The 14,710-nt window shown below is 36.6% G+C and overlaps 4 protein-coding genes and 1 long non-coding RNA gene across 7 annotated transcripts; all 5 read left to right on the top strand.

Moving 5' to 3' along the window:
- The first annotated feature begins 1,264 nt into the window (after nt 1-1,264).
- LOC125245693 (perforin-1-like) lies at nt 1,265-2,022 on the top strand. The gene is made up of 2 exons (XM_048156406.1): nt 1,265-1,455; nt 1,540-2,022. The coding sequence occupies exons 1-2, from the start codon at nt 1,374-1,376 to the stop codon at nt 1,944-1,946; spliced, it is 489 nt and encodes a 162-aa protein (XP_048012363.1). The 5' UTR covers nt 1,265-1,373; the 3' UTR covers nt 1,947-2,022.
- A 179-nt stretch (nt 2,023-2,201) lies between these two features.
- On the top strand, nt 2,202-3,212 carry LOC125245697 (perforin-1-like). Its single transcript, XM_048156414.1, has 2 exons — nt 2,202-2,584; nt 2,665-3,212. Exon 2 carries the CDS (start codon nt 2,667-2,669, stop codon nt 3,069-3,071), a length of 405 nt encoding a protein of 134 aa, XP_048012371.1. The 5' UTR covers nt 2,202-2,584; nt 2,665-2,666; the 3' UTR covers nt 3,072-3,212.
- Nucleotides 3,213-9,137: 5,925 nt separating this feature from the next.
- LOC125245694 (perforin-1-like) lies at nt 9,138-9,879 on the top strand. 2 transcript variants are annotated; one of them, XM_048156408.1, is made up of 2 exons: nt 9,138-9,277; nt 9,377-9,879. In XM_048156408.1, exons 1-2 carry the CDS (start codon nt 9,251-9,253, stop codon nt 9,785-9,787), a joined length of 438 nt encoding a protein of 145 aa, XP_048012365.1. In that variant the 5' UTR covers nt 9,138-9,250; the 3' UTR covers nt 9,788-9,879. The 2 variants fall into 2 exon arrangements, with proteins under 2 accessions (XP_048012365.1, XP_048012366.1); XM_048156409.1 differs by having other exon boundaries at nt 9,251-9,277; nt 9,381-9,879.
- Nucleotides 9,880-10,374: 495 nt separating this feature from the next.
- LOC125245698 lies at nt 10,375-12,055 on the top strand. The gene is made up of 3 exons (XR_007179589.1): nt 10,375-10,854; nt 11,813-11,940; nt 12,045-12,055. It is a non-coding gene; the product is annotated as an uncharacterized LOC125245698 (long non-coding RNA).
- A 413-nt stretch (nt 12,056-12,468) lies between these two features.
- Nucleotides 12,469-13,538, top strand: LOC125245695 (perforin-1-like). Of its 2 annotated transcripts, none has more exons than XM_048156411.1 (2): nt 12,469-12,845; nt 12,931-13,538. In XM_048156411.1, the coding sequence occupies exon 2, from the start codon at nt 12,933-12,935 to the stop codon at nt 13,335-13,337; it is 405 nt and encodes a 134-aa protein (XP_048012368.1). In that variant the 5' UTR covers nt 12,469-12,845; nt 12,931-12,932; the 3' UTR covers nt 13,338-13,538. The 2 variants fall into 2 exon arrangements, with proteins under 2 accessions (XP_048012368.1, XP_048012367.1); XM_048156410.1 differs by having other exon boundaries at nt 12,472-12,850.
- The last annotated feature ends 1,172 nt before the right edge of the window (nt 13,539-14,710 follow it).

Raw genomic sequence — 14,710 nt, 5'->3', positions numbered from 1 at the left:
TGGTGTGCCCCACTGCTCCTCCTAAACTGTACTTTAGTCCGTTACTAACCTGAGCATAGATTTGTGGGGTTATGGACTTAACGTCATCTACTAGAGCCAATAATTTCAGAGTAAGTCAGAATAAAGTCAAATGTAACAATTTATTAGTCAGGTAAATACATCATGCCAATTACAAAATCATTTCAAAGATGATCAATACAAACATCAAATGCTCAGAAACAGAGTAAAAGATGAATACCTGACATTAGAAAAATGCACATTACTGAGTGTCTAAAGGACACTCAGCAATGTGAGCTGATTTGATTACAGGATCGAGCCCTGAGCCTCCTGCAACATCTCTTTAAATACCCAGACCAAGACAGAAACTTCTTTCAAATGGAAACATCATTTCACAATGGGAATTTGCATTAATCAGGGTCCTAGACTGAGTAGTTTACACCTTTTGGGGACAGAAGGCTATTTGCATGAAAGACCCTGTGAAGGTGGACACAGCCATTACAGAGAGCAAAATATCTCTTAAATCTTTATTACCTTTTGGTTTACTTCTATAGGAACGAGACCTTTGTACCAGTCGCACTGAGACATTTCAAATGATACCAAACATGTATAATGTTGTATGATAACTGTACACATTAAACCATACAGATTTTGGGTGAATTTCAGGTCATCTCCATATGTAGAGAGAAGAGATGGGGGAAGAGGGGGTGAAGGAAGGGAAATGTAGATTAAGGCAATGCTGAGGTGTGATCGACTCAGTGTGACTGTGTCTCGGATAGGGATGCTAATTTTGCAAGAGAGAGTTCAATTGTTAATTTCCTTTGTTATCTCAAAGAGTAGCCCTTTCTCGGCCCAGACAGTCTGGCATTAGTCTTACATCAGAAAACGAATCAATATGAATCCAGTGGTTTCGCCTAACTTGTATAATGCACAAAGAGCAAACTTCTTCCAGAAGCTCAAACGTGCTGAGTAACCAATGAGGTTCATTCTCGTGTGTTACGCAGCACATTTGAGGTATTAGCATACAGACACAGTTATCAGTTATCAGTGTTACCAATTCCACGGTTTTCCTGTGGAATTTGGCTACTTACTGTTGCCGTGGGTTGTTTTTCATGTCCGCGGGTTGTAGCAACCTCAAATAACATGATATTTAGCCAACCAATCTAACTGCACCCAATCTAACTTATTAATAACTATGCTGATAAAGAGCATAGTTATTAATAATCAAACATGATAAAGAGCTAAAAATGCTAAAGAGAATGTACAAACTCTGCTTCTGTACTCTGTGTCCTGTCCTTGAGCAAGACTGTCTTCTGCATCTGTGAATACAGGTGATAACAGATACGCATGGGATTTTAACCACCTGTTAATTACCAATGAAAGAATTTTGCGTTGGCGATTACATTATAAAGGAGGCTAGGATCAAAAAACATGCACACAACACCTCATACAAGCAAGGTAAGCCATCTTTACCACTACATCACACCTTTAGACATTATTTCTGTGTTTTGATATTTGTGTGTATTTTGTTCTTTTGGACAGCCATGGCAGTCTTTTATGATCTTCGGCTGATGTCTCTGGCCGTGCTGATGCTGGCGTCTCAGCTGGACTTTGCCAGCGCTGCTGTTCGGGTGTTTGGCTTAAATGCCAAGGGCCTCGGCGGTGATTTAATTGGAAGACCCGATGCATACGTCAAGGTCTGGTGTGGCTCTACTTATGGAGGGGAGACAGAACATCACAACAGTAACGCTAACCCTACATGGTCTAAAGAGTTCAACTTCCCAAACTGCAGTACGAATGATAATCTGAAGCTGGAGGTGTGGGACAAAGACCTAGCTTTTGATGATCTTTTGGGCACATGTGGCAGACCGGTGCAATATGGGTCTTCCACAGTTACTTGTTATCTGACAAAAAAAGGAACCCTGTTTTACAGTTATGAAGCTAATTAAATCAGCAGTTTGTAAAGCTACTTTGAGACATAAATCCTGTGCCTGATAACAATAAAGTTGAATAGTATTCACTGCATCTGATGTAGAAAGAGAATGATTAGATGTCTTGGATAAAATTATATATATATAAAAAAATAGTATATAGATACTTTATACAACACTGCATCCTACCATTTCAGGATGTATTGAGTGTTATTTGCATCTGTATGATAAAGATGTGAATGACACCACGTGCACATGCGCCCCGTCCTTCCAAATGTGTACGTGCACTACATGTCTTTTAAAGCAAAAAAACAAACAAAATTGAAACCAACATTAATACAAACAGTTCATATTTAAGAATCCAATTATTGATTTTCTTTATAATGGATACTCTTGTATGTCATTGGCTCAGTGTTTTCTGCCTTTGTAGCTGATTGAGACTGATAATTACATTATTGTGATGCACTGCTTCTATGCTTACTTAAGATAACATTTGAACACTCTTGGCAGCTTAACTAGGTCAATGCAGAAACAACACAGATACGCATGGGATTTGACCACCTGTTAATCACCTTTTGGAAGATTTTTGTGATTGCATAGTTTTATAAAGGAGGTGAGGATCAGGAAGCATTCATACTAAATCTAACACAAGTGAGGTGTGGCATCTTTAACACTGCTAACATTTCATTATTTGTGTTACACATCTCTATAAATGAACCTGTATGCTTTCGGACAGCCATGGCAGTCTTTTCTGATCTTCGGCTGATGTCTCTGCTTGTGCTGTTGCTGGCGTCTCAGCTGGACTTTGCTAGTGCTGTTCGGGTGTTTGGCTTATATGCCAGGGACCTCACCGGTGATGCTTTTGGAAACCCCCCCGATCCATACGTCAAGGTCTGGTGTGGCTCTGCTTTTGGGGGACAGACTGAATATCACAAGGACACTGATCATCCTAGATGGTCTGCAGTCTTCAGCTTCCCAAACTGCAATCCATATGAAAACCTGAAGTTGGAGGTGTGGGACAAAGATCTGAATTTTGATGATCATTTGGGCACATGTTACAGACAGGTGAAATTTGGGACTTTTGCCGTTACTTGTCATCTGAGCAAAGGAACTCTGTATTACAAGTATGAGTTGATACAATAAATCTGTTCCAAACAGCTTTGAAACTACACTGATAGGCATAAAGCTGAACAATATGTGCTAACACTTTACAGTAAGGTTTAATTAGTTAGGTTAACATGAACTAAGAATGAACAATACTTCTACAGCATTTATTAATCTTAGTTAATGTTAATTTCATCATTTTCTAATAAATTATTAAAATCAAATATTAACACCAGTTAATGCACTGTGAACTAACAATGAATAGCTGGATTTTTATTAACTAACATTAACAAGGATTAATAAATACAGTAACAAATGTATTGCTCCTTGTTAGTTAATTTTAGTTAATACATTTACTAATGTTAACACATGAGACCTTATTGTAAAGTGTTACCCAATATGCAATATAACGTGTATGTTTTGCATTGATATATGTTCATTAAAATTTACTGCTAACATACTTTACTTCTATAATAAAAATGATTTTACTAACAACAACAACAAAAAAATACTTATGAAAGTCATAAATCAAGGTTGTCTCTCTGCTTCTCAGTTCACATTGAATCTAGTTTTAAAATGTTTGCACTTCATTACATGGTGGTACCATATAGCCCTGCTTCTCACAGATTGTCTCAAGTGATCAATTCCCCATTAAACGGCACATCATGCCACATAACTCGTAAACATGAGTATTTTACACTAGTTTTTATGCTACAGAAAGTGTAGTGGACATTAAATTGTACGACATAAGATAAATACATAGTCATGAAACTCTTCCGAGCGGCTGATTGGTTCTCCTAAAGCTGTCTGCTTTGACCAGTTGATGATTTTGTTCTATCTACGTAATCTATTTATTTCCGTCCTAAAGTGGCTCAACTTAGTGCAGGCTGCCATGGGAATTTTCCTTGCCCCCCTGAACCAGCTTCCCCAGAACCCCAGAAGGGGTTTATAGGTCATAATAGATCTAGTCTGCCAACACAAAGCATATATGTATAATCCATTCTCATCAATAAAATGTGTAAGTCTCGACTAATGAGCTGATGATCTGAATCAGGTGTGTTTGATTAAGGAGACATGGAAAACATACAGTTTTAGGGAGGCTTTAAGAATGTGTTTGGGAACCCCTGATGTACTGTAGGGCATTGAGAGTATAATGAAAATATAATTATCCACTAAATGAGACTTCAAGTTTTTCAAATAAATTCTGTCATGACAACTCTCGTAACACAAAAAGTAACACATTACTTTTTCATTTTACAACAAAATATCTAAGTTACTTTTTCAAATAAGTGACGCAAGTTTTCACATTTATTGACTGACAGCTCTCCTTCCTGAGAGAAATAAAGTGCAGAGGTGTTGTGTGCGCTCGCTGTGTGAACATGATGGTTATTGTAGTTCTAGACTAAATGTGAACATGCATTTACTCATCTCGCACAAAAACATTCAGCATTCCTCAAAATGAATAAAAACAGTGAAATACAATCTCAGAATGTTTTTCCTGCTGACCTTCAATGATCTAATTCAACCATACCAATAAGAAAAAATGACTTTAGATTAGATTTAGAAATAAGAGTGTTGAACTTCCTTCTTCTGTATCCTATTCTTCTTTGATTTAAAATGGCAGCACAGTTGTGCCCTCTACTGTACAGGTGTAAATATGCGTTTCCTTCAGCCTGAGGCTTATTCATTTCACTTTTGGTGTGAAAGGGCCTTAACCAGTGTTGGGGAAACTTACTTTTAAAAGTAATGCATTACAATATTGTGTTACTCCCTAATAATACACCTGTATTTTTATTAATAACATTAAGATAAATAAATGTATTGCTCATTGTTAGTTCATGTTAGTAAATACATTAATGTTAAGAAATGAGACCTTATTGCAAAGTGTTAACCAGTGTTCATTAACCAATTAAAAGTCAAAGATCGTAGACAGCCTTAGCCTCTTTTTCTGTTCTTTACAAGGACACTTTTATATGTCATTGACCCAGGATGTAGCAGAAATCAGACCTGACAGAACAAACAAACCCAATTGTTCAATAAAAATTTTCATTTTCATTTATATACACACCAAAACACAAAAATAGATGCATCAATTAAAAACACAAAGAAACCTGCTCCACAAGATATCATCACACTTTTGGTCTTAAGTCATGGGATCAAATAATGTGTTTAGAAAAAGATGTCAAGAATTGGGGTTAACGTCACTACAGTTCAATTGTTACGCTAGATTTAGAAGGGCAAAGAATAGAGTTGTAGGATACAGAATTCCACACAGCATTTATTTTCAGATGTATACTGCACATTTCGGCAAATGAGATGGTCTTAGCATGTCATGGGAAAAATGTTCTAAAATCAGCACATACTTCATTTGTGTGTTTAACTCCATTAATGAGAGTAGCATATATTCTATTTAATCTAAGTGCTTGTAAATGACTAGGAGAATTACTTCTATCTTATACTGTGTTGTTTATTTTATTTATAAATCCTGATATGTGCGTGGCAAGGCGCAGTTGTATTTTGTGTTACAAAATAACCTGTTTGAGGAGCTCAGAGACTGGAATCCTGACCACACAAATAATTCCAATAATTCATCAAACATGCTTAACATTTTTATACAAACCCAAACACAAAAATAGACACATCAATACAATAAAAAACAAAGAAACCTGCCCCACAAGTTATCCCAGTTAACTTCCGTGCAAGTGGTGTTACTGGTGAAGAACACTCTTAAAAATGAAGGTTCCAAAAGGGTCTTTTTGTAGCGATGCCATAAAAGAACCATTTTGGTTCCCAAAAAGAACCTTTCAATGAAAAGTTGGAGTGTCACACTTATTGTGAAGAGGGAAATCCACACAGCACAAACAAATCCAGGGACATGTGAGAGTATTCCGGGTTCCGGCCAAATTCCGAGCTCGGTGCCCTCCTTTCGGACAGCATGCCAAGCATTCATACCCTTTATCTATCCAATCATATGTTAGTGTGAACTCATGAAAGTAGGGAAGTATTTGATTTTGGATGCAACAATGCATACAGAAAATTTGCATACAGTACTCTGCGCTGTTTACTCTATACTGAAGAAGCACAAAAAGTATGGTAGTTTGAAGTCATATATTACTTGTATAGTGGCATAATTCTGTAATGTGTAGATAAACATAAATTAATAATTAAGTAAAAATTAAGCTTGCATCATATTTCTTCTTTTAATTTGTTCCCTAAACAACAGATTAAAAAATTGAAGAACGTACTGTTGACAGCTTTTGTTCTACAGCAGAACTATTTTCCTCTTAATTCTGCTTAATGCAAGTACATGAGGAAATATCTTAGCCAACAATGGGCTGATCAGCCAAATGGCAGTGTATCTCAAAAGGACAAAAACTACCACATCAGAAAGCCATTCAGATGGGCTGAAAACAGCACAATGCTATTAGGGTACGTTTACATGACAACTATATACTAAAAACAGAAATGTTTTCCTTTGGTTTTTTCATGTACAGACAACACCATTGTCAAAATGATCCCAGTTACACGGATCTGCGAAAACGACTAAAAATTGTGTACTATGCATGCCAGGCCAGTAGTTGGCGATATAGACAAATGCCTATAGACTGAACACGTAATATGCATGCACACAACGTCACCGTTTTTACAATTATTTTAGTTTTCAGGGGGGAGGGGGTCACTCTGAAATACGTCACAACACTGGAGAAAAGTCGTTTGCAACTTCGGGTTCATGGGGACTTTTTTTTTTCACTGGGATTTTAAAAGAAGTCAAGTGCAGCTCCAATCTCTTTGAATGGGGAAACATCAAATTCTCCAAAGCTGTTTGCCAAACTTTCAATTAAATTTCATATTTGAAATCACCAATGAAATTAACAACAACTGTCTCATAAATTTTGTTTAAAAACTGTATTTTTCTTACCCCGTTTCATTCATGGTTATTACTTGAAAAAATGTCCTATGGTTTAGTAGAGAACATTGCTGCCATCTACTGGAAAACAAACACTTTTAAAATTAAAGGGTTAGTTCACCCAAAAATGAACATTCTGTCATTTATTACTCACCCTCATGCCGTTCCACACCCGTAAGACCTTCGTTAATCTTCAGAACACAAATTAAGATATTTTAGTTGAAATCCGATGGCTCCGTGAGGCCTCCATAGGGAGCAATGGACACTTCCTCTCTCAAGATCCATAAAGGTACTAAAAACATATTTAAATCGGTTCATGTGAGTACAGTGGTTCAATATTAATATTATAAAGCGACGAGAGCCATTCGCAGTTGCCGGCTAAAACTCTATAGGTCAAAAAAGAAGCCATATCTAAACATGATCCAGAAGCGCAGGCGTTTTCCCTGGGCCAAGGCTCATTTAAAATGGACTGTGGCAAAGTGGAAAACTGTTCTGTGGTCAGACGAATCAAAATTTGAAGTTCTTTTTGGAAAACTGGGAGGCCATGTCATCCGGACTAAAGAGGACAAGGACAACCCAAGTTATTATCAGCGCTTAGTTCAGAAGCCTGCATCTCTGATGGTATGGGGTTGCATAAGTGCGTGTGGCATGGGCAGCTTACACATCTGGAAAGGCACCATCAATGCTGAAAGGTATATCCAAGTTCTAGAACAACATATGCTCCCATCCAGACGTCGTCTCTTTCAGAGAAGAACTTGCATTTTCCAACATGACAATGCCAGACCACATACTGCATCAATTACAACATCATGGCTGTGTAGAAGAAGGATCTGGACTTATTTTTCCCTTAAAATGATACATTTTCTCAGTTTAAACATTTGATATGTCATCTATGTTGTATTCTGAATAAAATATTGAAATTTGAAACTTCCACATCATTGCATTCTGTTTTTATTCACAATTTGTACAGTGTCCCAACTTTTTTGGAATCGGGTTTGTAATCATTTAAAAAAAAACTAACAACAAGAATGGCTTTGAATTAACAGTTGTACATTATTAAAATGGAGGAAGACCACAAAATGGTTAGGAGTGTTATACATACATTTTTTTCTGTATGAATAACTCAAGAGCTTGCGTCAACATATTGAGTATTTCAATTCAGGACATAAAATGTACAACATAAGATAAATACATTTACATAGGTCAGTTGTGAAACTCTTCCGAGCAGCTGATTGGTTCTCCTAAAGCTGGCTGCTTTGGCCAATTGATCTTTTTTTGTTCTATCTACGTAACCTATTTATTTCCTATTTATGATTAAAAACATTTTGGGTGCTCTAATTCCAATGAAATGATCAATTATAGTTATTCACAAAGTGCACCACAAGGGGGCACCGACTCCCTACTGTCTTGTGTCAAAAATTTAGGCAGGTATTAACATACAGACACAGTTAGTAACTTGACCCAGATCTAACTTATTAACTATGCTTATCAAACATGATAAAGCACTACAAATGCTTTAAGAGAATGTACTAACTCTGCTTCTGCACACATACTCTGTGTCCCATCCTTGATCAAGACTGTCTTCTGCATCTTTGATTTTGGACTTTGAGTTGGACCAGTTCCATATCAGTTTGCCATGTGCTTTAGAAAATGTCCACAGCTCAGCAGCATAAAAAGACAAATGCCCTGACAAAGTAAATTGAATAAAAAATGACAGTTCTTTTTTTATTAATATTAATATTTAGCCTACTTATTTGTTCCTGCATGTCATGTGCGGGGCTCCATAATAGACAAATCAGCTGGGCAAAATATAATTTGCTCTTGTTTGCCTTTGCCTACTACCTACAGATGTTACAACCTTATAATAAATAAACACCTTAAATGGCATAAAACATGAAGACGTCATCGCTCTAAAGATGATGTTAAAATTAGTAAACCAAAGCACTAGGGTTTGCATGAAGACATGATTATGTTTTGGATGAGTTTTTGACCATCTTAAATGTTTGAATTTTTCTCGATTCTTTTTTTGCAATTGCAGAGAGTATTACATTGGAGGTAGAAAAAAACAAATACAAAATTGTTTTCTGCTCATGACGCTTATAAAAAACAGGACAGTGAATGATTAAAATAGTTTTTATTCACTTGCTGAATTAACAAATTTAAATTTGCCAACTTGTTACATAGGCCTAAAAATGTTATATCAGCAATTCAGATAACAGATATACATGGGATTTTAACCACCTGTTAATCACCAAATGAAAGAATTTTGCGTTGGCCGATTGCATTATAAAGGAGGCTAGGATCAAAAAACATGCACACGACAACTAATACAAGCAAGGTAACCATCTTTACCACTACATCACACCTTTAGACATTATTTCTGTGCTTCAATATTTGTGTGTATTAAACCTTTATAATTGAACATCTGTTCTTTTAGACAGCCATGGCAGTCTTTCATGATCTTCGGCTGATGTCTCTGGCCGTGCTGATGCTGGCGTCTCAGTTGGACTTTGCCAGCGCTGCTGTTCGAGTGTTTGGCTTATATGGAAGGGACCTCACCGGTGATCCTGCTGGAAACAAACCTGATCCATACGTCAAGGTCTGGTGTGGCTCTACTTTTGGGGGTCAGACAGAATATATCAAGGATACTGCTCATCCTACATGGTCTGCAGAGTTCAACTTCCCAAATTGCAAAGCAAACGATAACCTGAAGCTGGAGGTGTGGGACAAAGACCTGAATTTTGATGATAAATTGGGCACATGTACCAAACAGGTGCAAAATGGGTCTTTCAGCATTAATTGTTATCTGAACAAAGGTACTGTGTTTTACAGGTATGAAGCAAAATAAACCTGTTCTAAATCAGCAGTTTGTAAAGCTGTTTTGAGACAAACATCCTTTATAAGAAGCTCAGTAGTAATAAAGTACAACAGCACTGAACACTGTGCATGTTTTGCCTTGATATGTTCATTAAAATCTACCCTCTGTTGACCTCGCTTTTTAACTAAATGTTTTAGTCTATTTGCTGAAATAAAAAGTAGGCTACAAGGCTAGTGTCCACAATTTAACCTTATATAGGAAATAAAACTTACAAGTGAGATTCACAGTGCAGTGAAAGGTGGGTGATGATAATTTCTCCAGTCTTCACGTGATCTTTAATAAATCATTCTAATATGCAGGGTCATTTACAGCATGTTCCAAATGCACAGCAAAACCAACGGCAAGAGTTTGGGCTGGGACCTCATATTTGTCATTAAATGTTCAATCCAGTTTGGTGGTGCTAAAGATGCAGAAATTGCACGTCACCTTTAGAGATTAATGCTTTGTCTGTAATCACTCACTCATTCACTAATAGCACATGGCAACTAAGTGCACTATGAATTCAGTGAATTTGGGAGCTGATGTGTTGTGGGTCAGAGAGATTTACTTTTTTCTTAAATGGGCTACTTTACTATAAAAAATATTAATAATAACAATCAAAGTTGGATTGACATTCTTAATTTGTGTTCACAATAGTTAAAATAATCACAATTCACAAAGTGCACCACAAGAGGGCACCAACTCTCAATTGTCTCCCTACTTGAGCTTTTGATATATAAGAGGTCATCATATAAGAATATCCTGTTTCAGAACTGAAAACTTCTTGTTAGTCCAATAAAGGTTTTTACTGACACCAGCGAAAAACTGATCAAGAAATCAAAAAGAAATCAACGCCTACTTCATTGCAAGGTTAGCCACGCCCACTGGCGTGTTAGCGAGGAGGAGAGAAGAGCGATACAGGACTAAAAATAACATTACTTTTCAAAGGATCTTAATGCTAGGTTATTTATTTTCAACAATGTGACATCAATCACATTTCTGAGCAGGCTTTGCAAACAGACTTTTATGATATGGACTCAACAGTAAAGCAACAACATGTAAGTAACTGTGTTAATTCTGATGCCTGATCTGATATGTAATGATTCATGTACAGTCAGATGTTCTTTGTCTATGTGTCAGTAAATCAAACCAGTGACTAAAGGGTCAACTTCACAATGTTTCTCTTATTGGTGGTTATTTGGTTACTTAAGTAAGTAATGTAGTGGGATGAAAATAATATGTTAATTAAACAGTGATTCAATTATATATAGAAAGCGATCAAAGAAAGCTCCCTTTACAATTGCTGGAGCTGTCAATCAAACAGCGTGAGTTTATCAGTGACTCTGGACTCCCTTTTTATTCAACGAATCTCTTAGTTACATCACGTTTGCACTGTTAGTTATGATGAAAGCATTCATTAGTGTTCAGAAATTGAGTTGCAATGATGAGTTCACTGCTTTCATGAGCTCAACAACATGTCTGTGATCGGCTACAATGTTCATCACTGCAACCTTTCATGCCACGATCTAAATATAATGCCATGGATTTAAGTGTACTGCTATAACCAACACTTCTCATGATTAGAGAGAGAACTGTAATAGTAAAAACTTGCTAAAAGTTTACGAGAGAGTAAACTATTTCATATGCAAAGATGTTAGCCAATCACAGCAGTGGGCGTTTACAGTGAAGTCTCACAGTAGACACGCCCCTTAAAACAGAGCGTTCAAATCAGAGGGCTAATATCAGGGTAGGAAAAAGGCTTTTATTTCTAAATTATGACAATTTTTGATGTAAAACCATACTAACATTATAAGTGCACCCCAGGAAACATTATAAAACAACGCAGTTCATGACCCTTTTAACATACATACATAGTTAAAGTAACTTGCCCCAAATCTAACTTATTATCTTATCAAACATGATAAAGAGCTACAAATGCTTTAAGAGAATGTACAAACTCTGCTTCTGTACTCTGTGTCCTGTCCTTGAGCAAGACTTCTGCATCTGTGAATACAGGTGATAACAGATACGCATGGGATTTTAACCACCTGTTGATCACCAAATGAAAGAATTTTGCGCTGGCGATTACATTATAAAAGAGGCTAGGATCAAAAAACATGCACACAACACCTAATACAAGCAAGGTAAGCCATCTTTACCACTACATCACACCTTTTTTTCACACCACATTATTTCTGTGTTTCAATATTTGTGTGTATTTATAATTGGACATTGTAATTTTGGACAGCCATGGCAGTCTTTTATGATCTTCGGCTGATGTCTCTGGCCGTGCTGATGCTGGCGTCTCAGCTGGACTTTGCCAGCGCTGCTGTTCGGGTGTTTAGCTTAAATGCCAAGGGCCTCGACGGTGATTTAATTGGAAGATCCGATGCATACGTCAAGGTCTGGTGTGGCTCTACTTATGGAGGGCAGACAGAACAACTCAGTAGCACTAATCCTACATGGTCTAAAGAGTTCAACTTCCCAAACTGCAGTACGAATGATAACCTGAAGCTGGAGGTGTGGGACAAAGACCTAGTTTTTGATGATCTTTTGGGCACATGTGGCAGACCGGTGCAATATGGGTCTTCCACAGTTACTTGTTATCTGACAAAAAAAGGAACCCTGTTTTACAGTTATGAAGCAAATTAAACCTGTTTTAAATCAGTTTGTAAAGCTACTTTGAGACATAAATCCTGTGCCTGATAACAATAAAGTTTAACAGTATTCACTGCATCTGATGTAGAAAGAGAATGATTAGTTGTCTTGGATAAAATTATATATATAAAAAAATAGTATATAGATACTTTATACAACACTGCATCCTACCATTTCAGGATGTATTGAGTGTTATTTGCATCTGTATGATAAAGATGTGAATGACACCACGTGCACATGCGTACATAACATTTGTACACTCTTGGCAGCTTGACAAATGTAACTAGGTCAATGCAGAAACAACACAGATACATGGGATTTAATGATTTTTGTGATTGCATAGTTTAAAGGAGGTGAGGATCAGGAAGCATTCATACTAAATCTAACACAAGTGAGGTATGGCATCTTTAACACTGCTAACATTTCAATAATTGTGTTATACATCTCTATAAATGAACCTGTATGCTTTCGGACAGCCATGGCAGTCTTTTATGATCTTCGGCTGATGTCTCTGCTTGTGCTGTTGCTGGCGTCTCAGCTGGACTTTGCTAGTGCTGTTCGGGTGTTTGGCTTATATGCCAGGGACCTCACCGGTGATCCTTTTGGAAACTTCCCCGATCCATATGTCAAGCTCTGGTGTGGCTCTGCTTTTGGGGGACAGACAGAATATCACAAGGATAACATGCATCCTGCATGGTCTGCAGTGTTCAACTTCCCAAACTGCAATCCATATGAAACCCTGCAGTTGGAGGTGTGGGACAAAGACCTGAAAGATGATGATCATTTGGGCACATGTTACAGACAGGTGGAATTTGGGACTTTCGCTGTTACTTGTCATCTGAACAGAGGAACTCTGTATTACATGTATGAGTTGATACAATAAATCTGTTCCAAACAGCTTTGAAACAAACCTCAACTGGAACTACCCCGATAGGCATAAAGCTGAACAATATGTGCTAACACTTTACAGTACGTTTTCATTAGTTAGGTTAACATGAACTAAGAATGAACAATACTTCTACAGCATTTATTAATCTTAGTTAATAATTTCATCATTTACTAATAAATTATTAAAATCAAATGTCGTATTTGTTAACATTAGTTAATGCACTGTGAACTAACATGAACAAACAACAAAATAACAAATGTATTGCTCATTGTTAGTTCATGTTAGGTAATACATTAACTAATGTTATCAAATGACACCTTATTGTAAAGTGCACAATATGCAATAATAACATGTATGTTTTGCATTGATATATGTTCATTAAAGTCTACTGCTAACAGCTTAAACGATTTATCTTATTACACAAACTATGCATCATTTTGAAAATATGAACTGTTGCAGTTACTGGATTTCGACTGGATGGTTGGACAACATGACTTTTTTATCATTAAATATAATTTTTTCTTGAAAATGGTATAAAAGTTTTATTTTACAAAAAATTAATACATATAGTACATTTGAACTAGGTATTTAGAAGTTGCTTAAAATGACATTCTTATTGAACCATGCAGTAGTTTCTTATCAGGATGGAGTGGAAATCAGACTAATTAAACCTGACAGCACAAACAAATCCAACTGTTCAATAAACATTTTCATTTATATACACACCCTAACACAAAAACAGATGCATAAATTAAAAACAAAAGGAAACCTTCATCATGTCTTTCAACATTCACACACATTCACTAAGAAGGAATGACAAAGGAGGAACGACTTAATGAAACTAACTTTAATGCTTTTAATGACAGAACAGGAGAATATAAAATGAAATCATCTCAGATCACAATAATAATAATCAACATTCACAAACTGATATAAACACATCATGCTCTTAACGATTGAGAGAAAAACTCCTGCTGTAGTTTCTCATCAGGATGAGCAGAACCTGTTTGAGGAGCTCAGAGAGCTCAATCATTCCAATAATTCAACAAACTTGCTTATCATTTTTTATACAAACCCAAACACAAAAATAGACACATATATACAATAAAAAACAAAGAAACCTGCCCCTAATTATCCCAGTCATCCGTGCAAAGAACACTCTTAAAAAATGATGTTTTATAAACGTAGTTCAGGAGGAACAAGTCAAATAAGATACCCAATCATTACAACATCTTAATCATTACCTCATCTCAACCAGCTGTCAACAATCTGTAATCAACGTATCTACCCAATCGGCATGAGTTCAGGCCTGTATATAATCACAGTCAAACTCACCCAAGGATCCTCGACAGTTTCCAGAATTTGGT

This window comes from Megalobrama amblycephala, linkage group LG14, assembly GCF_018812025.1.
Source record: "Megalobrama amblycephala isolate DHTTF-2021 linkage group LG14, ASM1881202v1, whole genome shotgun sequence".
In the NCBI taxonomy this organism is placed as follows: Eukaryota; Metazoa; Chordata; class Actinopteri; order Cypriniformes; family Xenocyprididae; genus Megalobrama; species Megalobrama amblycephala.
Note: the sequence above shows the minus strand (reverse complement) of the source record. Positions and strands in the feature narration are given on the sequence as shown.